The 25693-nt window shown below is 49.5% G+C and overlaps 1 protein-coding gene across 1 annotated transcript in view; it reads left to right on the top strand.

Annotated features, from left to right (window-relative positions):
• The first annotated feature begins 383 nt into the window (after positions 1 to 383).
• The window catches only part of ARMC5 (armadillo repeat containing 5), a 77542-nt gene continuing 52232 nt past the window's right edge, over positions 384 to 25693 (top strand). Inside the window, exon 1 of the mRNA XM_083152179.1 lies at positions 384 to 749. Coding sequence (XP_083008305.1) covers positions 474 to 749 — 276 coding nt within the window. The 5' untranslated portion in view covers positions 384 to 473. The remainder of the gene's footprint in view (positions 750 to 25693) is intronic.

Below are 25693 nucleotides of genomic sequence, written 5' to 3'. Positions count from 1 at the left end.
ACACTGCACTTTTGTACCGATATGGGGCCGTCCTGTCGGATGAGAATTAAACTGCAAAGAACCATCGACCGACCGAGTATGGACGGTCAAGACAGTTTTTTGCCGTTTATCGCTCGTACGGGACAGTGTACACACATATACAATTGAACGGCTGTCCGACCCAGAACGGAAGAACGGCCCGACAATTGTATATATGTGTACCCAGCTTTACATTACCGTAATTCTGTCAGTGCATACATGAACGTGCATCATATACCGCCCTCTGGTGGCACCTGTCAGTACAGCCGCAGCTGTGCTCCCTGAGGCGCGCACGTACAGTACACGTGACAAGACACATGACACAACTAACGCGAGTCTTTCTACTACTTCACTCTCGGAGCTGAGACTACAAGTCCCGGCATGCATTAGTGCCTGCGGTGTCCAGTGCGCATGCGTGATTCATTATCACATACGCTATTCCGGTTTTCGCACAGATGTCATGCGAATCCTTGTCATTATGTTTGTCGCGACTGGCAGCGGCCGCGGAGGATCCGGTAGCTTTGGGCCGATCCCTGAGTGAGCTCAGGAGCCGTCACGTGTCCCGGGCCGGTGGGGCGGGACAGTTCCGCAGAAAAGGGGGTCTCGCGCTGCTTCTGGACCTGCTGATGGTGCCCGCGAGGGCGGCAGCGCTGGGAACTTCGCGACGAAACCTGGAGCTCGCGCTCAGTCTGCTGGCCAATAGCTGCACGGAATCGGGGAGCCGCGTGCAGGTGAGTCCACGCCCACTAGCTCAGCAAAAGCTCTCCATTTTGATTGGCTGGATGACCTGTCATTCAACTAGAGTCCCGTCCATCCTTTATGTCATCAGCTGTTATTTATACACACACCCAAGTAGTGTCAGTGTGCAGGCAATGGGTTGTGTGTCCCCCCCCCCCCCCCCCCATAATGTCAATGTGCGGGTAATAGGGTGTTATATCCCCCATAGTGTCAGTGTGCAGGTAATAGGGTGTTATATCCCCCCTATAGTGTCAGTGTGCAGGTAATAGGGTGTTCTATCCCCCCCCCCCATAATGTCAGTGTGCGGGTAATAGGGTGTTATATCCCCCATAGTGTCAGTGTGCAGGTAATAGGGTGTTATATCCCCCCTATAGTGTCAGTGTGCAGGTAATAGGGTGTTCTATCCCCCCCCCCTCCCCCATAATGTCAGTGTGCGGGTAATAGGGTGTTATATCCCCCATAGTGTCAGTGTGCAGGTAATAGGGTGTTATATCCCCCCTATAGTGTCAGTGTGCAGGTAATAGGGTGTTATATCCCCCCTATAGTGTCAGTGTGCAGGTAATTGGGTGTTCTATCCCCCCCCCCCCATAATGTCAGTGTGCGGGTAATAGGGTGTTATATCCCCCATAGTGTCAGTGTGCAGGTAATAGGGTGTTATATCCCCCCTATAGTGTCAGTGTGCAGGTAATAGGGTGTTCTTTCCCCCCCCCCCCCATAATGTCAGTGTGCGGGTAATAGGGTGTTATATCCCCCATAGTGTCAGTGTGCAGGTAATAGGGTGTTATATCCCCCCTATAGTGTCAGTGTGCAGGTAATAGGGTGTTCTATCCCCCCCCCCTCCCCCATAATGTCAGTGTGCGGGTAATAGGGTGTTATATCCCCCATAGTGTCAGTGTGCAGGTAATAGGGTGTTCTATTCCCCCCCCCCCCCCCATAGTGTCAGTGTGCGGGTAATAGGGTGTTATATCCCCCATAGTGTCAGTGTGCAGGTAATAGGGTGTTATATCCCCCCTATAGTGTCAGTGTGCAGGTAATAGGGTGTTATATCCCCCCTATAGTGTCAGTGTGCAGGTAATAGGGTGTTCTATCCCCCCATAATGTCAGTGTGCAGGTAATGGGGTGTAATATTCCCCCATAGTGTCAGTGTGCAGTTAATAGGGTGTTATATCCCCCCATAGTGTCAGTGTGCAGGTAATAGGGTGTTATACCCCCCCATAGTGTCAGTGAGCGGGTAATAGGGTGTTATATCCCCCCCCCCTATTGTCAGTGTGCAGGTAATGGGGTCTTCTATCCCCCCATAATGTCAGTGTGCGGATAATGGGGGTTCTATCCCCCCATAATGTCAGTGTGCAGGTAATGGGGTCTTCTATCCCCCCATAATGTCAGTGTGCGGTTAATGGGGGTTCTATCCCCCCTATAGTGGCAGTGTGCGGGTAATAGGGTGTTATATTCCCTTATAGTGTCAGTGTGCAGGTAATGGGGTGTTATATCCCCCCCCTCCCCATAATGTCAGTGTGTGGGTGATGGGTGTTCTATCCCCCCTCATAGTGTCAGTGTGCAAGTAATAGGGTGTTATATCCCCCTATAGTGTCAGTGTGCAGGTAATAGGGTGTTATATCCCCCTATAGTGTCAGTGTGCAGGTAATAGGGTGTTATATCCTCTTATAGTGTCAGTGTGCAGGTAATAGGGTGTTATATTCCCCCCCCCCCCCCATAGTGTCAGTGTGCGGGTAATGGGGTGTTATATCCCCCCTATAGTGTCAGTGTGCAGGTAATAGGGTGTTATATCCCCCTATAGTGTCAGTGTGCAGGTAATAGGGTGTTATATCCCCTTATAGTGTCAGTGTGCAGGTAATAGGGTGTTATATCCCCTTACAGTGTCAGTGTGCAGGTAATAGGGTGTTATATCCCCTTATAGTGTCAGTGTGCAGGTAATAGGGTGTTATATTCCCCCCCCCCCCCCCATAGTGTCAGTGTGTGGGTGATGGGTGTTATATCCCCCCTATAGTGTCAGTGTGCAGGTAATGGGGTGTTATATCCCCCCCCCTCCCCATAATGTCAGTGTGCAGGTAATGGGGTGTTATATCCCCCCCCCCCATAATGTCAGTGTGTGGGTGATGGGTGTTCTATCCCCCCTCATAGTGTCAGTGTGCAGGTAATAGGGTGTTATATCCCCCCCCCCCATAGTGTCAGTGTGTGGGTGATGGGTGTTCTATCCCCCCTCATAGTGTCAGTGTGCAAGTAATAGGGTGTTATATCCCCCCCCCCATAGTGTCAGTGTGCGGGTAATGGGGTGTTATATCCCCCTATAGTGTCAGTGTGCAGGTAATAGGGTGTTATATTCCCCCCCCCCCATAGTGTCAGTGTGTGGGTGATGGGTGTTATATCCCCCCTATAGTGTCAGTGTGCAAGTAATAGGGTGTTATATCCCCCCCCCCCCATAGTGTCAGTGTGCAGGTAATGGGGTGTTATATCCCCCCCCCCCCCTCCCCAGAATGTCAGTGTGTGGGTGATGGGTGTTCTATCCCCCCTCATAGTGTCAGTGTGCAAGTAATAGGGTGTTATATCCCCCCCCCCCCATAGTGTCAGTGTGCGGGTAATGGGGTGTTACATCCCCCCTATAGTGTCAGTGTGCAGGAAATAGGGTGTTATATCCCCTTATAGTGTCAGTGTGCAGGTAATAGGGTGTTATATTCCCCTATAGTGTCAGTGTGCAGGTAATAGGGTGTTATATCCCCCCCCCCCCATAGTGTCAGTGTGTGGGTGATGGGTGTTATATCCCCCCTATAGTGTCAGTGTGCAAGTAATAGGGTGTTATATCCCCCCCCCCCCATAGTGTCAGTGTGCAGGTAATGGGGTGTTATATCCCCCCCCCCCCTCCCCAGAATGTCAGTGTGTGGGTGATGGGTGTTCTATCCCCCCTCATAGTGTCAGTGTGCAAGTAATAGGGTGTTATATCCCCCCCCCCATAGTGTCAGTGTGCGGGTAATGGGGTGTTACATCCCCCCTATAGTGTCAGTGTGCAGGAAATAGGGTGTTATATCCCCTTATAGTGTCAGTGTGCAGGTAATAGGGTGTTATATTCCCCTATAGTGTCAGTGTGCTGGTAATAGGGTGTTATATCCCCCCTATAGTGTCAGTGTGCTGGAAATGGGGTGTTCTATTCCCCCCCCCCCCCCCCCCCCCCCACACACAATGTCAGTGTGCGGGTAATGGGGGTTGATTGGCTGGATGACCTGTCATTCAACTAGAGACCCATCCATCCTGCGTGTAAGCTGCGCTCTGCTGCGTCTGTAACTGATACTGGCAGATATGATAACAGTGATATCGGAGTCCTATATGCTGACAGCTGTAGTTATTTCCCGTGTGTCAGTTCCCTGCCCAGTGAGGGTTCCCTGCGTGTAAGCTGCGCTGTGCTGCGTCTGTAACTGTTACTGGCAGATATGATAACAGTGATATCGGAGTCCTATATGCTGATAGCTGTAGTTATTTCCCATGTGTCATTTCCCTGCCCAGTGAGGGTTCCCTGCGTGTAAGCTGCGCTGTGCTGCGTCTGTAACTGTTACTGGCAGATATGATAACAGTGATATCGGAGTCCTATATGCTGATAGCTGTAGTTATTTCCCGTGTGTCAGTTCCCTGCCCAGTGAGGGTTCCCTGCGTGTAAGCTGCGCTGTGCTGCGTCTGTAACTGATACTGGCAGATATGATAACAGTAATATCGGAGTCCTATATGCTGATAGCTGTAGTTATTTCCCATGTGTCAGTTTCCTGCCCAGTGAGGGTTCCCTGCGTGTAAGCTGCGCTGTGCTGCGTCTGTAACTGATACTGGCAGATATGATAACAGTGATATCGGAGTCCTATATGCTGATAGCTGTAGTTATTTCCCGTGTGTCAGTTCCCTGCCCAGTGAGGGTTCCCTGCGTGTAAGCTGCGCTGTGCTGCGTCTGTAACTGATACTGGCAGATATGATAACGGTGATATCGGAGTCCTATATGCTGACAGCTGTAGTTATTTCCCATGTGTCAGTTCCCTGCCCAGTGAGGGTTCCCTGCGTGTAAGCTGCGCTGTGCTGCGTCTGTAACTGATACTGGCCGATATGATAACAGTGATATCGGAGTCCTATATGCTGATAGCTGTAGTTATTTCCCGTGTGTCAGTTCCCTGCCCAGTGAGGGTTCCCTGCGTGTAAGCTGCACTGTTCTGCGTCTGTAACTGATACTGGCAGATATGATAACAGTGATATCGGAGTCCTATATGCTGATAGCTGTAGTTATTTCCCATGTGTCAGTTCCCTGCCCAGTGAGGGTTCCCTGCGTGTAAGCTGCGCTGTGCTGCGTCTGTAACTGATACTGGCCGATATGATAACAGTGATATCGGAGTCCTATATGCTGATAGCTGTAGTTATTTCCTGTGTGTCAGTTCCCTGCCCAGTGAGGGTTCCCTGCGTGTAAGCTGCACTGCGCTGCGCTGCGTCTGTAACTGTGACTGGCAGATATGATAACAGTGATATCGGAGTCCTATATGCTGATAGCTGTAGTTATTTCCCATGTGTCAGTTCCCTGCCCAGTGAGGGTTCCCTGCGTGTAAGCTGTGCTGCGTCTGTAACTGATACTGGCAGATATGATAACCGTAATATCGGAGTCCTATATGCTGATAGCTGTAGTTATTTCCCATGTGTCAGTTCCCTGCCCAGTGAGGGTTCCCTGCGTGTAAGCTGCGCTGTGCTGCGTCTGTAACTGTTACTGGCCGATATGATAACAGTGATATCGGAGTCCTATATGCTGATAGCTGTAGTTATTTCCCGTGTGTCAGTTCCCTGCCCAGTGAGGGTTCCCTGCGTGTAAGCTGCGCTGTGCTGCGTCTGTAACTGATACTGGCAGATATGATAACAGTGATATCGGACTCCTATATGCTGATAGCTGTAGTTATTTCCCGTGTGTCAGTTCCCTGCCCAGTGAGGGTTCCCTGCGTGTATGCTGCACTGTGCTGCGTCTGTAACTGATACTGGCCGATATGATAACAGTGATATCGGAGTCCTATATGCTGATAGCTGTAGTTATTTCCCATGTGTCAGTTCCCTGCCCAGTGAGGGTTCCCTGCGTGTATGCTGCGCTGTGCTGCGTCTGTAACTGATACTGGCCGATATTATAACAGTGATATCGGAGTCCTATATGCTGATAGCTGTAGTTATTTCCCGTGTGTCAGTTCCCTGCCCAGTGAGGGTTCCCTGCGTGTAAGCTGCGCTGCGTCTGTAACTGATACTGGCAGATATGATAACAGTGATATCGGAGTCCTATATGCTGATAGCTGTAGTTATTTCCCGTGTGTCAGTTCCCTGCCCAGTGAGGGTTCCCTGCGTGTAAGCTGCGCTGTGCTGTGTCTGTAACTGTTACTGGCAGATATGATAACAGTGATATCGGAGTCCTATATGCTGATAGCTGTAGTTATTTCCCATGTGTCAGTTCCCTGCCCAGTGAGGGTTCCCTGCGTGTAAGCTGCACTGCGCTGCGTCTGTAACTGTTACTGGCAGATATGATAACAGTGATATCGGAGTCCTATATGCTGATAGCTGTAGTTATTTCCCGTGTGTCAGTTCCCTGCCCAGTGAGGGTTCCCTGCGTGTAAGCTGCGCTGTGCTGCGTCTGTAACTGTTACTGGCAGATATGATAACAGTGATATCGGAGTCCTATATGCTGATAGCTGTAGTTATTTCCCGTGTGTCAGTTCCCTGCCCAGTGAGGGTTCCCTGCGTGTATGCTGCACTGTGCTGCGTCTGTAACTGATACTGGCAGATATGATAACAGTGATATCGGAGTCCTATATGCTGATAGCTGTAGTTATTTCCCGTGTGTCAGTTCCCTGCGTGTAAGCTGCGCTGTGCTGCGTCTGTAACTGATACTGGCAGATATGATAACAGTGATATCGGAGTCCTATATGCTGATAGCTGTAGTTATTTCCCGTGTGTCAGTTCCCTGCCCAGTGAGGGTTCCCTGCGTGTAAGCTGCGCTGTGCTGCGTCTGTAACTGTTACTGGCAGATATGATAACAGTGATATCGGAGTCCTATATGCTGATAGCTGTAGTTATTTCCCATGTGTCAGTTCCCTGCCCAGTGAGGGTTCCCTGCGTGTAAGCTGCGCTGTGCTGCGTCTGTAACTGATACTGGCAGATATGATAACAGTGATATCGGAGTCCTATATGCTGATAGCTGTAGTTATTTCCCATGTGTCAGTTCCCTGCCCAGTGAGGGTTCCCTGCGTGTAAGCTGCGCTGCGCTGCGTCTGTAACTGTTACTGGCAGATATGATAACAGTGATATCGGAGTCCTATATGCTGACAGCTGTAGTTATTTCCCATGTGTCAGTCCCCTGCCCAGTGAGGATTCCCTGCGTGTAAGCTGCACTGCGCTGCGTCTGTAACTGTTACTGGCAGATATGATAACAGTGATATCGGAGTCCTATATGCTGACAGCTGTAGTTATTTCCCATGTGTCAGTCCCCTCCCCAGTGAGGATTCCCTGCGTGTAAGCTGCACTGCGCTGCGTCTGTAACTGATACTGGCAGATATGATAACAGTGATATCGGAGTCCTATATGCTGATAGCTGTAGTTATTTCCTGTGTGTCAGTTCCCTGCCCAGTGAGGGTTCCCTGCGTGTAAGCTGCGCTGCGCTGCGTCTGTAACTGTGACTGGCAGATATGATAACAGTGATATCGGAGTCCTATATGCTGATAGCTGTAGTTATATCCCATGTGTCAGTTCCCTGCCCAGTGAGGGTTCCCTGCGTGTAAGCTGCGCTGCGTCTGTAACTGATACTGGCAGATATGATAACAGTGATATCGGAGTCCTATATGCTGATAGCTGTAGTTATTTCCCGTGTGTCAGTTCCCTGCCCAGTGAGGGTTCCCTGCGTGTAAGCTGCGCTGTGCTGTGTCTGTAACTGTTACTGGCAGATATGATAACAGTGATATCGGAGTCCTATATGCTGATAGCTGTAGTTATTTCCCATGTGTCAGTTCCCTGCCCAGTGAGGGTTCCCTGCGTGTAAGCTGCACTGCGCTGCGTCTGTAACTGTTACTGGCAGATATGATAACAGTGATATCGGAGTCCTATATGCTGATAGCTGTAGTTATTTCCCGTGTGTCAGTTCCCTGCCCAGTGAGGGTTCCCTGCGTGTAAGCTGCGCTGTGCTGCGTCTGTAACTGTTACTGGCAGATATGATAACAGTGATATCGGAGTCCTATATGCTGATAGCTGTAGTTATTTCCCGTGTGTCAGTTCCCTGCCCAGTGAGGGTTCCCTGCGTGTATGCTGCACTGTGCTGCGTCTGTAACTGTTACTGGCAGATATGATAACAGTGATATCGGAGTCCTATATGCTGATAGCTGTAGTTATTTCCCGTGTGTCAGTTCCCTGCCCAGTGAGGGTTCCCTGCGTGTAAGCTGCACTGTGCTGCGTCTGTAACTGTTACTGGCAGATACTGTATGATAACAGTGATATCGGAGTCCTATATGCTGATAGCTGTAGTTATTTCCCGTGTGTCAGTTCCCTGCCCAGTGAGGGTTCCCTGCGTGTATGCTGCACTGTGCTTCGTCTGTAACTGATACTGGCAGATATGATAACAGTGATATCGGAGTCCTATATGCTGATACAGTAGCTGTAGTTAATTCCCATGTGTCAGTTCCCTGCCCAGTGAGGGTTCCCTGCGTGTAAGCTGCGCTGTGCTGTGTCTGTAACTGTTACTGGCAGATATGATAACAGTGATATCGGAGTCCTATATGCTGATAGCTGTAGTTATTTCCCATGTGTCAGTTCCCTGCCCAGTGAGGGTTCCCTGCGTGTATGCTGCGCTGTGCTGCGTCTGTAACTGTTACTGGCAGATATGATAACAGTGATATCGGAGTCCTATATGCTGACAGCTGTAGTTATTTCCTGTGTGTCAGTTCCCTGCCCAGTGAGGGTTCCCTGCGTGTAAGCTGCACTGCGCTGCGTCTGTAACTGTTACTGGCAGATATGATAACAGTGATATCGGAGTCCTATATGCTGATAGCTGTAGTTATTTCCCGTGTGTCAGTTCCCTGCCCAGTGAGGGTTCCCTGCGTGTAAGCTGCGCTGTGCTGCGTCTGTAGCTGTTACTGGCAGATATGATAACAGTGATATCGGAGTCCTATATGCTGATAGCTGTAGTTATTTCCCGTGTGTCAGTTCCCTGCCCAGTGAGGGTTCCCTGCGTGTAAGCTGCACTGTGCTGCGTCTGTAACTGTTACTGGCAGATATGATAACAGTGATATCGGAGTCCTATATGCTGATAGCTGTAGTTATTTCCGTGTGTCAGTTCCCTGCCCAGTGAGGGTTCCCTGCGTGTAAGCTGCGCTGTGCTGCGTCTGTAACTGATACTGGCAGATATGATAACAGTGATATCGGAGTCCTATATGCTGACAGCTGTAGTTATTTCCCGTGTGTCAGTTCCCTGCCCAGTGAGGGTTCCCTGCGTGTAAGCTGCACTGTGCTGCGTCTGTAACTGTTACTGGCAGATATGATAACAGTGATATCGGAGTCCTATATGCTGATAGCTGTAGTTATTTCCCGTGTGTCAGTTCCCTGCCCAGTGAGGGTTCCCTGCGTGTAAGCTGCACTGCGATGCGTCTGTAACTGTTACTGGCCGATATGATAACAGTAATATCGGAGTCCTATATGCTGATAGCTGTAGTTATTTCCTGTGTGTCAGTTCCCTGCCCAGTGAGGGTTCCCTGCGTGTAAGCTGCACTGCGATGCGTCTGTAACTGTTACTGGCCGATATGATAACAGTAATATCGGAGTCCTATATGCTGATAGCTGTAGTTAATTCCCATGTGTCAGTTCCCTGCCCAGTGAGGGTTCCCTGCGTGTAAGCTGCGCTGTGCTGCGTCTGTAGCTGTTACTGGCAGATATGATAACAGTGATATCGGAGTCCTATATGCTGATAGCTGTAGTTATTTCCCGTGTGTCAGTTCCCTGCCCAGTGAGGGTTCCCTGCGTGTAAGCTGCACTGCGCTGCGTCTTTAACTGTTACTGGCAGATATGATAACAGTGATATCGGAGTCCTATATGCTGATAGCTGTAGTTATTTCCCGTGTGTCAGTTCCCTGCCCAGTGAGGGTTCCCTGCGTGTAAGCTGCACTGTGCTGCGTCTGTAACTGATACTGGCAGATATGATAACAGTAATATCGTACTCCTATATGCTGATAGCTGTAGTTATTTCCTGTGTGTCAGTTCCCTGCCCAGTGAGGGTTCCCTGCGTGTAAGCTGCGCTGTGCTGCGTCTGTAACGCGTCTGTAACTGATACTGGCAGATATGATAACAGTGATATCGGAGTCCTATATGCTGATAGCTGTAGTTATTTCCTGTGTGTCAGTTCCCTGCCCAGTGAGGGTTCCCTGCGTGTAAGCTGCGCTGTGCTGCGTCTGTAACTGTTACTGGCAGATATGATAACAGTGATATCGGAGTCCTATATGCTGATAGCTGTAGTTATTTCCCATGTGTCAGTTCCCTGCCCAGTGAGGGTTCCCTGCGTGTAAGCTGCGCTGTGCTGCGTCTGTAACTGTTACTGGCAGATATGATAACAGTGATATCGGAGTCCTATATGCTGATAGCTGTAGTTATTTCCCATGTGTCAGTTCCCTGCCCAGTGAGGGTTCCCTGCGTGTAAGCTGTGCTGCGTCTGTAACTGTTACTGGCAGATATGATAACAGTGATATCGGAGTCCTATATGCTGATAGCTGTAGTTATTTCCCATGTGTCATTTCCCTGCCCAGTGAGGGTTCCCTGCGTGTAAGCTGCGCTGTGCTGCGTCTGTAACTGATACTGGCAGATATGATAACAGTGATATCGGAGTCCTATATGCTGATAGCTGTAGTTATTTCCCGTGTGTCAGTTCCCTGCCCAGTGAGGGTTCCCTGCGTGTATGCTGCACTGTGCTGCGTCTGTAACTGTTACTGGCAGATATGATAACAGTGATATCGGAGTCCTATATGCTGATAGCTGTAGTTATTTCCTGTGTGTCAGTTCCCTGCCCAGTGAGGGTTCCCTGCGTGTAAGCTGCGCTGTGCTGCATCTGTAACTGTTACTGGCAGATATGATAACAGTGATATCGGAGTCCTATATGCTGATAGCTGTAGTTATTTCCCGTGTGTCAGTTCCCTGCCCAGTGAGGGTTCCCTGCGTGTAAGCTGCGCTGTGCTGCGTCTGTAACTGTTACTGGCAGATATGATAACAGTGATATCGGAGTCCTATATGCTGATAGCTGTAGTTATTTCCCATGTGTCAGTTCCCTGCCCAGTGAGGGTTCCCTGCGTGTATGCTGCACTGTGCTGCGTCTGTAACTGATACTGGCAGATATGATAACAGTGATATCGGAGTCCTATATGCTGATAGCTGTAGTTATTTCCCGTGTGTCAGTTCCCTGCCCAGTGAGGGTTCCCTGCGTGTAAGCTGCACTGTGCTGCGTCTGTAACTGTTACTGGCCGATATGATAACAGTGATATCGGAGTCCTATATGCTGATAGCTGTAGTTATTTCCCATGTGTCAGTTCCCTGCCCAGTGAGGGTTCCCTGCGTGTAAGCTGCGCTGTGCTGCGTCTGTAACTGATACTGGCCGATATGATAACAGTGATATCGGAGTCCTATATGCTGATAGCTGTAGTTATTTCCCGTGTGTCAGTTCCCTGCCCAGTGAGGGTTCCCTGCGTGTAAGCTGCACTGCGCTGCGTCTGTAACTGTTACTGGCCGATATGATAACAGTGATATCGGAGTCCTATATGCTGATAGCTGTAGTTATTTCCCATGTGTCAGTTCCCTGCCCAGTGAGGGTTCCCTGCGTGTAAGCTGCGCTGTGCTGCGTCTGTAACTGATACTGGCCGATATGATAACAGTGATATCGGAGTCCTATATGCTGATAGCTGTAGTTATTTCCCGTGTGTCAGTTCCCTGCCCAGTGAGGGTTCCCTGTGTGTAAGCTGCGCTGTGCTGCGTCTGTAACTGTTACTGGCAGATATGATAACAGTGATATCGGAGTCCTATATGCTGATAGCTGTAGTTATTTCCCGTGTGTCAGTTCCCTGCCCAGTGAGGGTTCCCTGCGTGTATGCTGCACTGTGCTGCGTCTGTAACTGTTACTGGCAGATATGATAACAGTGATATCGGAGTCCTATATGCTGATAGCTGTAGTTATTTCCCGTGTGTCAGTTCCCTGCCCAGTGAGGGTTCCCTGCGTGTATGCTGCACTGCGCTGCGTCTGTAACTGATACTGGCAGATATGATAACAGTGATATCGGAGTCCTATATGCTGATAGCTGTAGTTATTTCCCATGTGTCATTTCCCTGCCCAGTGAGGGTTCCCTGCGTGTATGCTGCACTGCGCTGCGTCTGTAACTGTTACTGGCAGATATGATAACAGTGATATCGGAGTCCTATATGCTGATAGCTGTAGTTATTTCCCGTGTGTCAGTTCCCTGCCCAGTGAGGGTTCCCTGCGTGTAAGCTGCGCTGTGCTGCGTCTGTAACTGATACTGGCAGATATGATAACAGTGATATCGGAGTCCTATATGCTGATAGCTGTAGTTATTTCCCGTGTGTCAGTTCCCTGCCCAGTGAGGGTTCCCTGCGTGTAAGCTGCGCTGTGCTGCGTCTGTAACTGTTACTGGCAGATATGATAACCGTGATATCGGAGTCCTATATGCTGATAGCTGTAGTTATTTCCTGTGTGTCAGTTCCCTGCCCAGTGAGGGTTCCCTGCGTGTAAGCTGCACTGCGCTGCGTCTGTAGCTGTTACTGGCAGATATGATAACAGTGATATCGGAGTCCTATATGCTGATAGCTGTAGTTATTTCCCGTGTGTCAGTTCCCTGCCCAGTGAGGGTTCCCTGCGTGTAAGCTGCGCTGTGCTGCGTCTGTAACTGGTACTGGCAGATATGATAACAGTGATATCGGAGTCCTATATGCTGATAGCTGTAGATATTTCCTGTGTGTCAGTTCCCTGCCCAGTGAGGGTTCCCTGCGTGTAAGCTGCGCTGCGCTGCGTCTGTAACTGTTACTGGCAGATATGATAACAGTGATATCGGAGTCCTATATGCTGATAGCTGTAGTTATTTCCTGTGTGTCAGTTCCCTGCCCAGTGAGGGTTCCCTGCGTGTAAGCTGCACTGCGCTGCGTCTGTAGCTGTTACTGGCAGATATGATAACAGTGATATCGGAGTCCTATATGCTGATAGCTGTAGTTATTTCCCGTGTGTCAGTTCCCTGCCCAGTGAGGGTTCCCTGCGTGTAAGCTGCACTGCGCTGCGTCTGTAACTGTTACTGGCCGATATGATAACAGTAATATCGTACTCCTATATGCTGATAGCTGTAGTTATTTCCCGTGTGTCAGTTCCCTGCCCAGTGAGGGTTCCCTGCGTGTAAGCTGCACTGCGCTGCGTCTGTAACTGATACTGGCAGATATGATAACAGTGATATCGGAGTCCTATATGCTGATAGCTGTAGTTATTTCCTGTGTGTCAGTTCCCTGGCCAGTGAGGGTTCCCTGCGTGTAAGCTGCACTGCGCTGCGTCTGTAACTGATACTGGCAGATATGATAACAGTGATATCGGAGTCCTATATGCTGATAGCTGTAGTTATTTCCCATGTGTCAGTTCCCTGCCCAGTGAGGGTTCCCTGCGTGTAAGCTGCGCTGTGCTGCGTCTGTAACTGTTACTGGCAGATATGATAACAGTGATATCGGAGTCCTATATGCTGATAGCTGTAGTTATTTCCCATGTGTCAGTTCCCTGCCCAGTGAGAGTTCCCTGCGTGTAAGCTGCGCTGTGCTGCGTCTGTAACTGTTACTGGCCGATATGATAACAGTGATATCGGAGTCCTATATGCTGATAGCTGTAGTTATTTCCCGTGTGTCAGTTCCCTGCCCAGTGAGGGTTCCCTGCGTGTAAGCTGCACTGCGCTGCGTCTGTAACTGTTACTGGCCGATATGATAACAGTGATATCGGAGTCCTATATGCTGATAGCTGTAGTTATTTCCCGTGTGTCAGTTCCCTGCCCAGTGAGGGTTCCCTGCGTGTAAGCTGCGCTGTGCTGCGTCTGTAACTGATACTGGCAGATATGATAACAGTGATATCGGAGTCCTATATGCTGATAGCTGTAGTTATTTCCCGTGTGTCAGTTCCCTGCCCAGTGAGGGTTCCCTGCGTGTAAGCTGCGCTGTGCTGCGTCTGTAACTGATACTGGCAGATATGATAACAGTGATATCGGAGTCCTATATGCTGATAGCTGTAGTTATTTCCTGTGTGTCAGTTCCCTGCCCAGTGAGGGTTCCCTGCGTGTAAGCTGCGCTGCGCTGCGTCTGTAACTGTTACTGGCCGATATGATAACAGTGATATCGGAGTCCTATATGCTGATAGCTGTAGTTATTTCCCGTGTGTCAGTTCCCTGCCCAGTGAGGGTTCCCTGCGTGTAAGCTGCGCTGCGCTGCGTCTGTAACTGTGACTGGCAGATATGATAACAGTGATATCGGAGTCCTATATGCTGATAGCTGTAGTTATTTCCTGTGTGTCAGTTCCCTGCCCAGTGAGGGTTCCCTGCGTGTAAGCTGCGCTGCGCTGCGTCTGTAACTGTTACTGGCCGATATGATAACAGTGATATCGGAGTCCTATATGCTGATAGCTGTAGTTATTTCCCGTGTGTCAGTTCCCTGCCCAGTGAGGGTTCCCTGCGTGTAAGCTGCGCTGTGCTGCGTCTGTAACTGATACTGGCAGATATGATAACAGTGATATCGGAGTCCTATATGCTGATAGCTGTAGTTATTTCCCGTGTGTCAGTTCCCTGCCCAGTGAGGGTTCCCTGCGTGTAAGCTGCGCTGTGCTGCGTCTGTAACTGTTACTGGCCGATATGATAACAGTGATATCGGAGTCCTATATGCTGATAGCTGTAGTTAATTCCCATGTGTCAGTTCCCTGCCCAGTGAGGGTTCCCTGCGTGTAAGCTGCGCTGTGCTGTGTCTGTAACTGTTACTGGCAGATATGATAACAGTGATATCGGAGTCCTATATGCTGATAGCTGTAGTTATTTCCCATGTGTCATTTCCCTGCCCAGTGAGGGTTCCCTGCGTGTAAGCTGCGCTGTGCTGCGTCTGTAACTGATACTGGCAGATATGATAACAGTGATATCGGAGTCCTATATGCTGATAGCTGTAGTTATTTCCCATGTGTCAGTTCCCTGCCCAGTGAGGGTTCCCTGCGTGTAAGCTGCGCTGTGCTGCGTCTGTAACTGATACTGGCAGATATGATAACAGTGATATCAGAGTCCTATATGCTGATAGCTGTAGTTATTTCCCATGTGTCAGTTCCCTGCCCAGTGAGGGTTCCCTGCGTGTATGCTGCGCTGTGCTGCGTCTGTAACTGTTACTGGCAGATATGATAACAGTGATATCGGAGTCCTATATGCTGACAGCTGTAGTTATTTCCTGTGTGTCAGTTCCCTGCCCAGTGAGGGTTCCCTGCGTGTAAGCTGCACTGCGCTGCGTCTGTAACTGTTACTGGCAGATATGATAACAGTGATATCGGAGTCCTATATGCTGATAGCTGTAGTTATTTCCCGTGTGTCAGTTCCCTGCCCAGTGAGGGTTCCCTGCGTGTAAGCTGCGCTGTGCTGCGTCTGTAGCTGTTACTGGCAGATATGATAACAGTGATATCGGAGTCCTATATGCTGATAGCTGTAGTTATTTCCCGTGTGTCAGTTCCCTGCCCAGTGAGGGTTCCCTGCGTGTAAGCTGCACTGTGCTGCGTCTGTAACTGTTACTGGCAGATATGATAACAGTGATATCGGAGTCCTATATGCTGACAGCTGTAGTTATTTCCTGTGTGTCAGTTCCCTGCCCAGTGAGGGTTCCCTGCGTGTAAGCTGCACTGTGCTGCGTCTGTAACTGATACTGGCAGATATGATAACAGTAATATCGTACTCCTATATGCTGATAGCTGTAGTTATTTCCTGTGTGTCAGTTCCCTGCCCAGTGAGGGTTCCCTGCGTGTAAGCTGCACTGCGATGCGTCTGTAACTGTTACTGGCCGATATGATAACAGTAATATCGGAGTCCTATATGCTGATAGCTGTAGTTATTTCCTGTGTGTCAGTTCCCTGCCCAGTGAGGGTTCCCTGCGTGTAAGCTGCACTGCGATGCGTCTGTAACTGTTACTGGCCGATATGATAACAGTAATATCGGAGTCCTATATGCTGATAGCTGTAGTTAATTCCCATGTGTCAGTTCCCTGCCCAGTGAGGGTTCCCTGCGTGTAAGCTGCGCTGTGCTGCGTCTGTAGCTGTTACTGGCAGATATGATAACAGTGATATCGGAGTCCTATATGCTGATAGCTGTAGTTATTTCCCGTGTGTCAGTTCCCTGCCCAGTGAGGGTTCCCTGCGTGTAAGCTGCACTGCGCTGCGTCTGTAACTGTTACTGGCAGATATGATAACAGTGATATCGGAGTCCTATATGCTGATAGCTGTAGTTATTTCCCGTGTGTCAGTTCCCTGCCCAGTGAGGGTTCCCTGCGTGTAAGCTGCACTGTGCTGCGTCTGTAACTGATACTGGCAGATATGATAACAGTAATATCGTACTCCTATATGCTGATAGCTGTAGTTATTTCCTGTGTGTCAGTTCCCTGCCCAGTGAGGGTTCCCTGCGTGTAAGCTGCGCTGTGCTGCGTCTGTAACGCGTCTGTAACTGATACTGGCAGATATGATAACAGTGATATCGGAGTCCTATATGCTGATAGCTGTAGTTATTTCCTGTGTGTCAGTTCCCTGCCCAGTGAGGGTTCCCTGCGTGTAAGCTGCGCTGTGCTGCGTCTGTAACTGTTACTGGCAGATATGATAACAGTGATATCGGAGTCCTATATGCTGATAGCTGTAGTTATTTCCCATGTGTCAGTTCCCTGCCCAGTGAGGGTTCCCTGCGTGTAAGCTGCGCTGTGCTGCGTCTGTAACTGTTACTGGCAGATATGATAACAGTGATATCGGAGTCCTATATGCTGATAGCTGTAGTTATTTCCCATGTGTCAGTTCCCTGCCCAGTGAGGGTTCCCTGCGTGTAAGCTGCACTGCGCTGCGCTGCGTCTGTAACTGTGACTGGCAGATATGATAACAGTGATATCGGAGTCCTATATGCTGATAGCTGTAGTTATTTCCCATGTGTCAGTTCCCTGCCCAGTGAGGGTTCCCTGCGTGTAAGCTGTGCTGCGTCTGTAACTGTTACTGGCAGATATGATAACAGTGATATCGGAGTCCTATATGCTGATAGCTGTAGTTATTTCCCATGTGTCATTTCCCTGCCCAGTGAGGGTTCCCTGCGTGTAAGCTGCGCTGTGCTGCGTCTGTAACTGATACTGGCAGATATGATAACAGTGATATCGGAGTCCTATATGCTGATAGCTGTAGTTATTTCCCGTGTGTCAGTTCCCTGCCCAGTGAGGGTTCCCTGCGTGTATGCTGCACTGTGCTGCGTCTGTAACTGTTACTGGCAGATATGATAACAGTGATATCGGAGTCCTATATGCTGATAGCTGTAGTTATTTCCTGTGTGTCAGTTCCCTGCCCAGTGAGGGTTCCCTGCGTGTAAGCTGCGCTGTGCTGCATCTGTAACTGTTACTGGCAGATATGATAACAGTGATATCGGAGTCCTATATGCTGATAGCTGTAGTTATTTCCCGTGTGTCAGTTCCCTGCCCAGTGAGGGTTCCCTGCGTGTAAGCTGCGCTGTGCTGCGTCTGTAACTGTTACTGGCAGATATGATAACAGTGATATCGGAGTCCTATATGCTGATAGCTGTAGTTATTTCCCATGTGTCAGTTCCCTGCCCAGTTAGGGTTCCCTGCGTGTATGCTGCACTGTGCTGCGTCTGTAACTGATACTGGCAGATATGATAACAGTGATATCGGAGTCCTATATGCTGATAGCTGTAGTTATTTCCCGTGTGTCAGTTCCCTGCCCAGTGAGGGTTCCCTGCGTGTAAGCTGCACTGTGCTGCGTCTGTAACTGTTACTGGCCGATATGATAACAGTGATATCGGAGTCCTATATGCTGATAGCTGTAGTTATTTCCCATGTGTCAGTTCCCTGCCCAGTGAGGGTTCCCTGCGTGTAAGCTGCGCTGTGCTGCGTCTGTAACTGATACTGGCCGATATGATAACAGTGATATCGGAGTCCTATATGCTGATAGCTGTAGTTATTTCCCGTGTGTCAGTTCCCTGCCCAGTGAGGGTTCCCTGCGTGTAAGCTGCACTGCGCTGCGTCTGTAACTGTTACTGGCCGATATGATAACAGTGATATCGGAGTCCTATATGCTGATAGCTGTAGTTATTTCCCATGTGTCAGTTCCCTGCCCAGTGAGGGTTCCCTGCGTGTAAGCTGCGCTGTGCTGCGTCTGTAACTGATACTGGCCGATATGATAACAGTGATATCGGAGTCCTATATGCTGATAGCTGTAGTTATTTCCCGTGTGTCAGTTCCCTGCCCAGTGAGGGTTCCCTGTGTGTAAGCTGCGCTGTGCTGCGTCTGTAACTGTTACTGGCAGATATGATAACAGTGATATCGGAGTCCTATATGCTGATAGCTGTAGTTATTTCCCGTGTGTCAGTTCCCTGCCCAGTGAGGGTTCCCTGCGTGTATGCTGCACTGTGCTGCGTCTGTAACTGTTACTGGCAGATATGATAACAGTGATATCGGAGTCCTATATGCTGATAGCTGTAGTTATTTCCCGTGTGTCAGTTCCCTGCCCAGTGAGGGTTCCCTGCGTGTATGCTGCACTGCGCTACGTCTGTAACTGTTACTGGCAGATATGATAACAGTGATATCGGAGTCCTATATGCTGATAGCTGTAGTTATTTCCCGTGTGTCAGTTCCCTGCCCAGTGAGGGTTCCCTGCGTGTAAGCTGCGCTGTGCTGCGTCTGTAACTGATACTGGCAGATATGATAACAGTGATATCGGAGTCCTATATGCTGATAGCTGTAGTTATTTCCCGTGTGTCAGTTCCCTGCCCAGTGAGGGTTCCCTGCGTGTAAGCTGCGCTGTGCTGCGTCTGTAACTGTTACTGGCAGATATGATAACCGTGATATCGGAGTCCTATATGCTGATAGCTGTAGTTATTTCCTGTGTGTCAGTTCCCTGCCCAGTGAGGGTTCCCTGCGTGTAAGCTGCACTGCGCTGCGTCTGTAGCTGTTACTGGCAGATATGATAACAGTGATATCGGAGTCCTATATGCTGATAGCTGTAGTTATTTCCCGTGTGTCAGTTCCCTGCCCAGTGAGGGTTCCCTGCGTGTAAGCTGCGCTGTGCTGCGTCTGTAACTGGTACTGGCAGATATGATAACAGTGATATCGGAGTCCTATATGCTGATAGCTGTAGATATTTCCTGTGTGTCAGTTCCCTGCCCAGTGAGGGTTCCCTGCGTGTAAGCTGCACTGCGCTGCGTCTGTAACTGTTACTGGCAGATATGATAACAGTGATATCGGAGTCCTATATGCTGATAGCTGTAGTTATTTCCCGTGTGTCAGTTCCCTGCCCAGTGAGGGTTCCCTGCGTGTAAGCTGCGCTGTGCTGCGTCTGTAACTGTTACTGGCAGATATGATAACAGTAATATCGGAGTCCTATATGCTGATAGCTGTAGTTATTTCCTGTGTGTCAGTTCCCTGCCCAGTGAGGGTTCCCTGCGTGTAAGCTGCGCTGTGCTGCGTCTGTAACTGATACTGGCAGATATGATAACAGTGATATCGGAGTCCTATATGCTGATAGCTGTAGTTATTTCCCGTGTGTCAGTTCCCTGCCCAGTGAGGGTTCCCTGCGTGTAAGCTGCACTGCGCTGCGTCTGTAACTGTTACTGGCAGATATGATAACAGTGATATCGGAGTCCTATATGCTGATAGCTGTAGTTATTTCCCGTGTGTCAGTTCCCTGCCCAGTGAGGGTTCCCTGCGTGTAAGCTGCACTGCGCTGCGTCTGTAACTGATACTGGCAGATATGATAACAGTGATATCGGAGTCCTATATGCTGATAGCTGTAGTTATTTCCCGTGTGTCAGTTCCCTGCCCAGTGAGGGTTCCCTGCGTGTAAGCTGCGCTGTGCTGCGTCTGTAACTGATACTGGCAGATATGATAACAGTGATATCGGAGTCCTATATGCTGATAGCTGTAGTTATTTCCCATGTGTCAGTTCCCTGCCCAGTAAGGGGTTCCCTGCGTGTAAGCTGCGCTGTGCTGCGTCTGTAACTGATACTGGCAGATATGATAACAGTGATATCGGAGTCCTATATGCTGATAGCTGTAGTTATTTCCTGTGTGTCAGTTCCCTGGCCAGTGAGGGTTCCCTGCGTGTAAGCTGCACTGCGCTGCGTCTGTAACTGATACTGGCAGATATGATAACAGTGATATCGGAGTCCTATATGCTGATAGCTGTAGTTATTTCCCATGTGTCAGTTCCCTGCCCAGTGAGGGTTCCCTGCGTGTAAGCTGCGCTGTGCTGCGTCTGTAACTGTTACTGGCAGATATGATAACAGTGATATCGGAGTCCTATATGCTGATAGCTGTAGTTATTTCCCATGTGTCAGTTCCCTGCCTAGTGAGAGTTCCCTGCGTGTAAGCTGCGCTGTGCTGCGTCTGTAACTGTTACTGGCCGATATGATAACAGTGATATCGGAGTCCTATATGCTGATAGCTGTAGTTATTTCCCGTGTGTCAGTTCCCTGCCCAGTGAGGGTTCCCTGCGTGTAAGCTGCACTGCGCTGCGTCTGTAACTGTTACTGGCCGATATGATAACAGTGATATCGGAGTCCTATATGCTGATAGCTGTAGTTATTTCCTGTGTGTCAGTTCCCTGCCCAGTGAGGGTTCCCTGCGTGTAAGCTGCGCTGTGCTGCGTCTGTAACTGTTACTGGCAGATATGATAACAGTGATATCGGAGTCCTATATGCTGATAGCTGTAGTTATTTCCCGTGTGTCAGTTCCCTGCCCAGTGAGGGTTCCCTGCGTGTAAGCTGCGCTGTGCTGCGTCTGTAACTGATACTGGCAGATATGATAACAGTGATATCGGAGTCCTATATGCTGATAGCTGTAGTTATTTCCCGTGTGTCAGTTCCCTGCCCAGTGAGGGTTCCCTGCGTGTAAGCTGCGCTGTGCTGCGTCTGTAACTGATACTGGCAGATATGATAACAGTGATATCGGAGTCCTATATGCTGATAGCTGTAGTTATTTCCTGTGTGTCAGTTCCCTGCCCAGTGAGGGTTCCCTGCGTGTAAGCTGCGCTGCGCTGCGTCTGTAACTGTTACTGGCCGATATGATAACAGTGATATCGGAGTCCTATATGCTGATAGCTGTAGTTATTTCCCGTGTGTCAGTTCCCTGCCCAGTGAGGGTTCCCTGCGTGTAAGCTGCGCTGCGCTGCGTCTGTAACTGTGACTGGCAGATATGATAACAGTGATATCGGAGTCCTATATGCTGATAGCTGTAGTTATTTCCTGTGTGTCAGTTCCCTGCCCAGTGAGGGTTCCCTGCGTGTAAGCTGCGCTGCGCTGCGTCTGTAACTGTTACTGGCAGATATGATAACAGTGATATCGGAGTCCTATATGCTGATAGCTGTAGTTATTTCCCGTGTGTCAGTTCCCTGCCCAGTGAGGGTTCCCTGCGTGTAAGCTGCGCTGTGCTGCGTCTGTAACTGATACTGGCAGATATGATAACAGTGATATCGGAGTCCTATATGCTGATAGCTGTAGTTATTTCCCGTGTGTCAGTTCCCTGCCCAGTGAGGGTTCCCTGCGTGTAAGCTGCGCTGTGCTGCGTCTGTAACTGATACTGGCAGATATGATAACAGTGATATCGGAGTCCTATATGCTGATAGCTGTAGTTATTTCCCGTGTGTCAGTTCCCTGCCCAGTGAGGGTTCCCTGCGTGTAAGCTGCGCTGCGCTGCGTCTGTAACTGATACTGGCCGATATGATAACAGTGATATCGGAGTCCTATATGCTGATAGCTGTAGTTATTTCCCGTGTGTCAGTTCCCTGCCCAGTGAGGGTTCCCTGCGTGTAAGCTGCGCTGTGCTGCGTCTGTAACTGATACTGGCAGATATGATAACAGTGATATCGGAGTCCTATATGCTGATAGCTGTAGTTATTTCCCGTGTGTCAGTTCCCTGCCCAGTGAGGGTTCCCTGCGTGTAAGCTGCGCTGTGCTGCGTCTGTAACTGTTACTGGCCGATATGATAACAGTGATATCGGAGTCCTATATGCTGATAGCTGTAGTTATTTCCTGTGTGTCAGTTCCCTGCCCAGTGAGGGTTCCCTGCGTGTAAGCTGCGCTGCGCTGCGTCTGTAACTGTTACTGGCCGATATGATAACAGTGATATCGGAGTCCTATATGCTGATAGCTGTAGTTATTTCCTGTGTGTCAGTTCCCTGCCCAGTGAGGGTTCCCTGCGTGTAAGCTGCGCTGTGCTGCGTCTGTAACTGTTACTGGCCGATATGATAACAGTGATATCGGAGTCCTATATGCTGATAGCTGTAGTTATTTCCTGTGTGTCAGTTCCCTGCCCAGTGAGGGTTCCCTGCGTGTAAGCTGCGCTGTGCTGCGTCTGTAACTGATACTGGCAGATATGATAACAGTGATATCGGAGTCCTATATGCTGATAGCTGTAGTTATTTCCTGTGTGTCAGTTCCCTGCCCAGTGAGGGTTCCCTGCGTGTAAGCTGCGCTGTGCTGCGTCTGTAACTGTTACTGGCAGATATGATAACAGTGATATCGGAGTCCTATATGCTGATAGCTGTAGTTATTTCCTGTGTGTCAGTTCCCTGCCCAGTGAGGGTTCCCTGCGTGTAAGCTGCGCTGTGCTGCGTCTGTAACTGTTACTGGCAGATATGATAACAGTGATATCGGAGTCCTATATGCTGATAGCTGTAGTTATTTCCCGTGTGTCAGTTCCCTGCCCAGTGAGGGTTCCCTGTGTGTAAGCTGCGCTGTGCTGCGTCTGTAACTGTTACTGGCCGATATGATAACAGTGATATCGGAGTCCTATATGCTGATAGCTGTAGTTATTTCCTGTGTGTCAGTTCCCTGCCCAGTGAGGGTTCCCTGCGTGTAAGCTGCGCTGTGCTGCGTCTGTAACTGATACTGGCAGATATGATAACAGTGATATCGGAGTCCTATAGCTGTAGTTATTTCCTGTGTGTCAGTTCCCTGCCCAGTGAGGGTTCCCTGCGTGTAAGCTGCGCTGTGCTGCGTCTGTAACTGTTACTGGCAGATATGATAACAGTGATATCGGAGTCCTATATGCTGATAGCTGTAGTTATTTCCTGTGTGTCAGTTCCCTGCCCAGTGAGGGTTCCCTGCGTGTATGCTGCGCTGTGCTGCGTCTGTAACTGTGACTGGCAGATATGATAACAGTGATATCGGAGTCCTATATGCTGATAGCTGTAGTTATTTCCTGTGTGTCAGTTCCCTGCCCAGTGAGGGTTCCCTGCGTGTAAGCTGCGCTGTGCTGCGTCTGTAACTGATACTGGCAGATATGATAACAGTGATATCGGAGTCCTATATGCTGATAGCTGTAGTTATTTCCCGTGTGTCAGTTCCCTGCCCAGTGAGGGTTCCCTGCGTGTAAGCTGCGCTGTGCTGCGTCTGTAACTGATACTGGCAGATATGATAACAGTGATATCGGAGTCCTATATGCTGATAGCTGTAGTTATTTCCCGTGTGTCAGTTCCCTGCCCAGTGAGGGTTCCCTGCGTGTAAGCTGCGCTGTGCTGCGTCTGTAACTGATACTGGCAGATATGATAACAGTGATATCGGAGTCCTATATGCTGATAGCTGTAGTTATTTCCCGTGTGTCAGTTCCCTGCCCAGTGAGGGTTCCCTGCGTGTAAGCTGCGCTGTGCTGCGTCTGTAACTGATACTGGCAGATATGATAACAGTGATATCGGAGTCCTATATGCTGATAGCTGTAGTTATTTCCCGTGTGTCAGTTCCCTGCCCAGTGAGGGTTCCCTGCGTGTAAGCTGCGCTGTGCTGCGTCTGTAACTGTTACTGGCAGATATGATAACAGTAATATCGGAGTCCTATATGCTGATAGCTGTAGTTATTTCCTGTGTGTCAGTTCCCTGCCCAGTGAGGGTTCCCTGCGTGTAAGCTGCACTGCGATGCGTCTGTAACTGTTACTGGCCGATATGATAACAGTAATATCGGAGTCCTATATGCTGATAGCTGTAGTTAATTCCCATGTGTCAGTTCCCTGCCCAGTGAGGGTTCCCTGCGTGTAAGCTGCGCTGTGCTGCGTCTGTAGCTGTTACTGGCAGATATGATAACAGTGATATCGGAGTCCTATATGCTGATAGCTGTAGTTATTTCCCGTGTGTCAGTTCCCTGCCCAGTGAGGGTTCCCTGCGTGTAAGCTGCACTGCGCTGCGTCTGTAACTGTTACTGGCAGATATGATAACAGTGATATCGGAGTCCTATATGCTGATAGCTGTAGTTATTTCCCGTGTGTCAGTTCCCTGCCCAGTGAGGGTTCCCTGCGTGTAAGCTGCACTGTGCTGCGTCTGTAACTGATACTGGCAGATATGATAACAGTAATATCGTACTCCTATATGCTGATAGCTGTAGTTATTTCCTGTGTGTCAGTTCCCTGCCCAGTGAGGGTTCCCTGCGTGTAAGCTGCGCTGTGCTGCGTCTGTAACGCGTCTGTAACTGATACTGGCAGATATGATAACAGTGATATCGGAGTCCTATATGCTGATAGCTGTAGTTATTTCCTGTGTGTCAGTTCCCTGCCCAGTGAGGGTTCCCTGCGTGTAAGCTGCGCTGTGCTGCGTCTGTAACTGTTACTGGCAGATATGATAACAGTGATATCGGAGTCCTATATGCTGATAGCTGTAGTTATTTCCCATGTGTCAGTTCCCTGCCCAGTGAGGGTTCCCTGCGTGTAAGCTGCGCTGTGCTGCGTCTGTAACTGTTACTGGCAGATATGATAACAGTGATATCGGAGTCCTATATGCTGATAGCTGTAGTTATTTCCCATGTGTCAGTTCCCTGCCCAGTGAGGGTTCCCTGCGTGTAAGCTGTGCTGCGTCTGTAACTGTTACTGGCAGATATGATAACAGTGATATCGGAGTCCTATATGCTGATAGCTGTAGTTATTTCCCATGTGTCATTTCCCTGCCCAGTGAGGGTTCCCTGCGTGTAAGCTGCGCTGTGCTGCGTCTGTAACTGATACTGGCAGATATGATAACAGTGATATCGGAGTCCTATATGCTGATAGCTGTAGTTATTTCCCATGTGTCATTTCCCTGCCCAGTGAGGGTTCCCTGCGTGTAAGCTGCGCTGTGCTGCGTCTGTAACTGATACTGGCAGATATGATAACAGTGATATCGGAGTCCTATATGCTGATAGCTGTAGTTATTTCCCGTGTGTCAGTTCCCTGCCCAGTGAGGGTTCCCTGCGTGTATGCTGCACTGTGCTGCGTCTGTAACTGTTACTGGCAGATATGATAACAGTGATATCGGAGTCCTATATGCTGATAGCTGTAGTTATTTCCTGTGTGTCAGTTCCCTGCCCAGTGAGGGTTCCCTGCGTGTAAGCTGCGCTGTGCTGCATCTGTAACTGTTACTGGCAGATATGATAACAGTGATATCGGAGTCCTATATGCTGATAGCTGTAGTTATTTCCCGTGTGTCAGTTCCCTGCCCAGTGAGGGTTCCCTGCGTGTAAGCTGCGCTGTGCTGCGTCTGTAACTGTTACTGGCAGATATGATAACAGTGATATCGGAGTCCTATATGCTGATAGCTGTAGTTATTTCCCATGTGTCAGTTCCCTGCCCAGTGAGGGTTCCCTGCGTGTATGCTGCACTGTGCTGCGTCTGTAACTGATACTGGCAGATATGATAACAGTGA

The sequence above is a fragment of the Crinia signifera genome, chromosome 7, assembly GCF_055691185.1.
Source record: "Crinia signifera chromosome 7, ASM5569118v1, whole genome shotgun sequence".
In the NCBI taxonomy this organism is placed as follows: domain Eukaryota; kingdom Metazoa; phylum Chordata; class Amphibia; order Anura; family Myobatrachidae; genus Crinia; species Crinia signifera.
The sequence above is the reverse complement of the archived record's forward strand: the minus strand, read 5'-3'. Positions and strand labels throughout refer to the sequence as shown.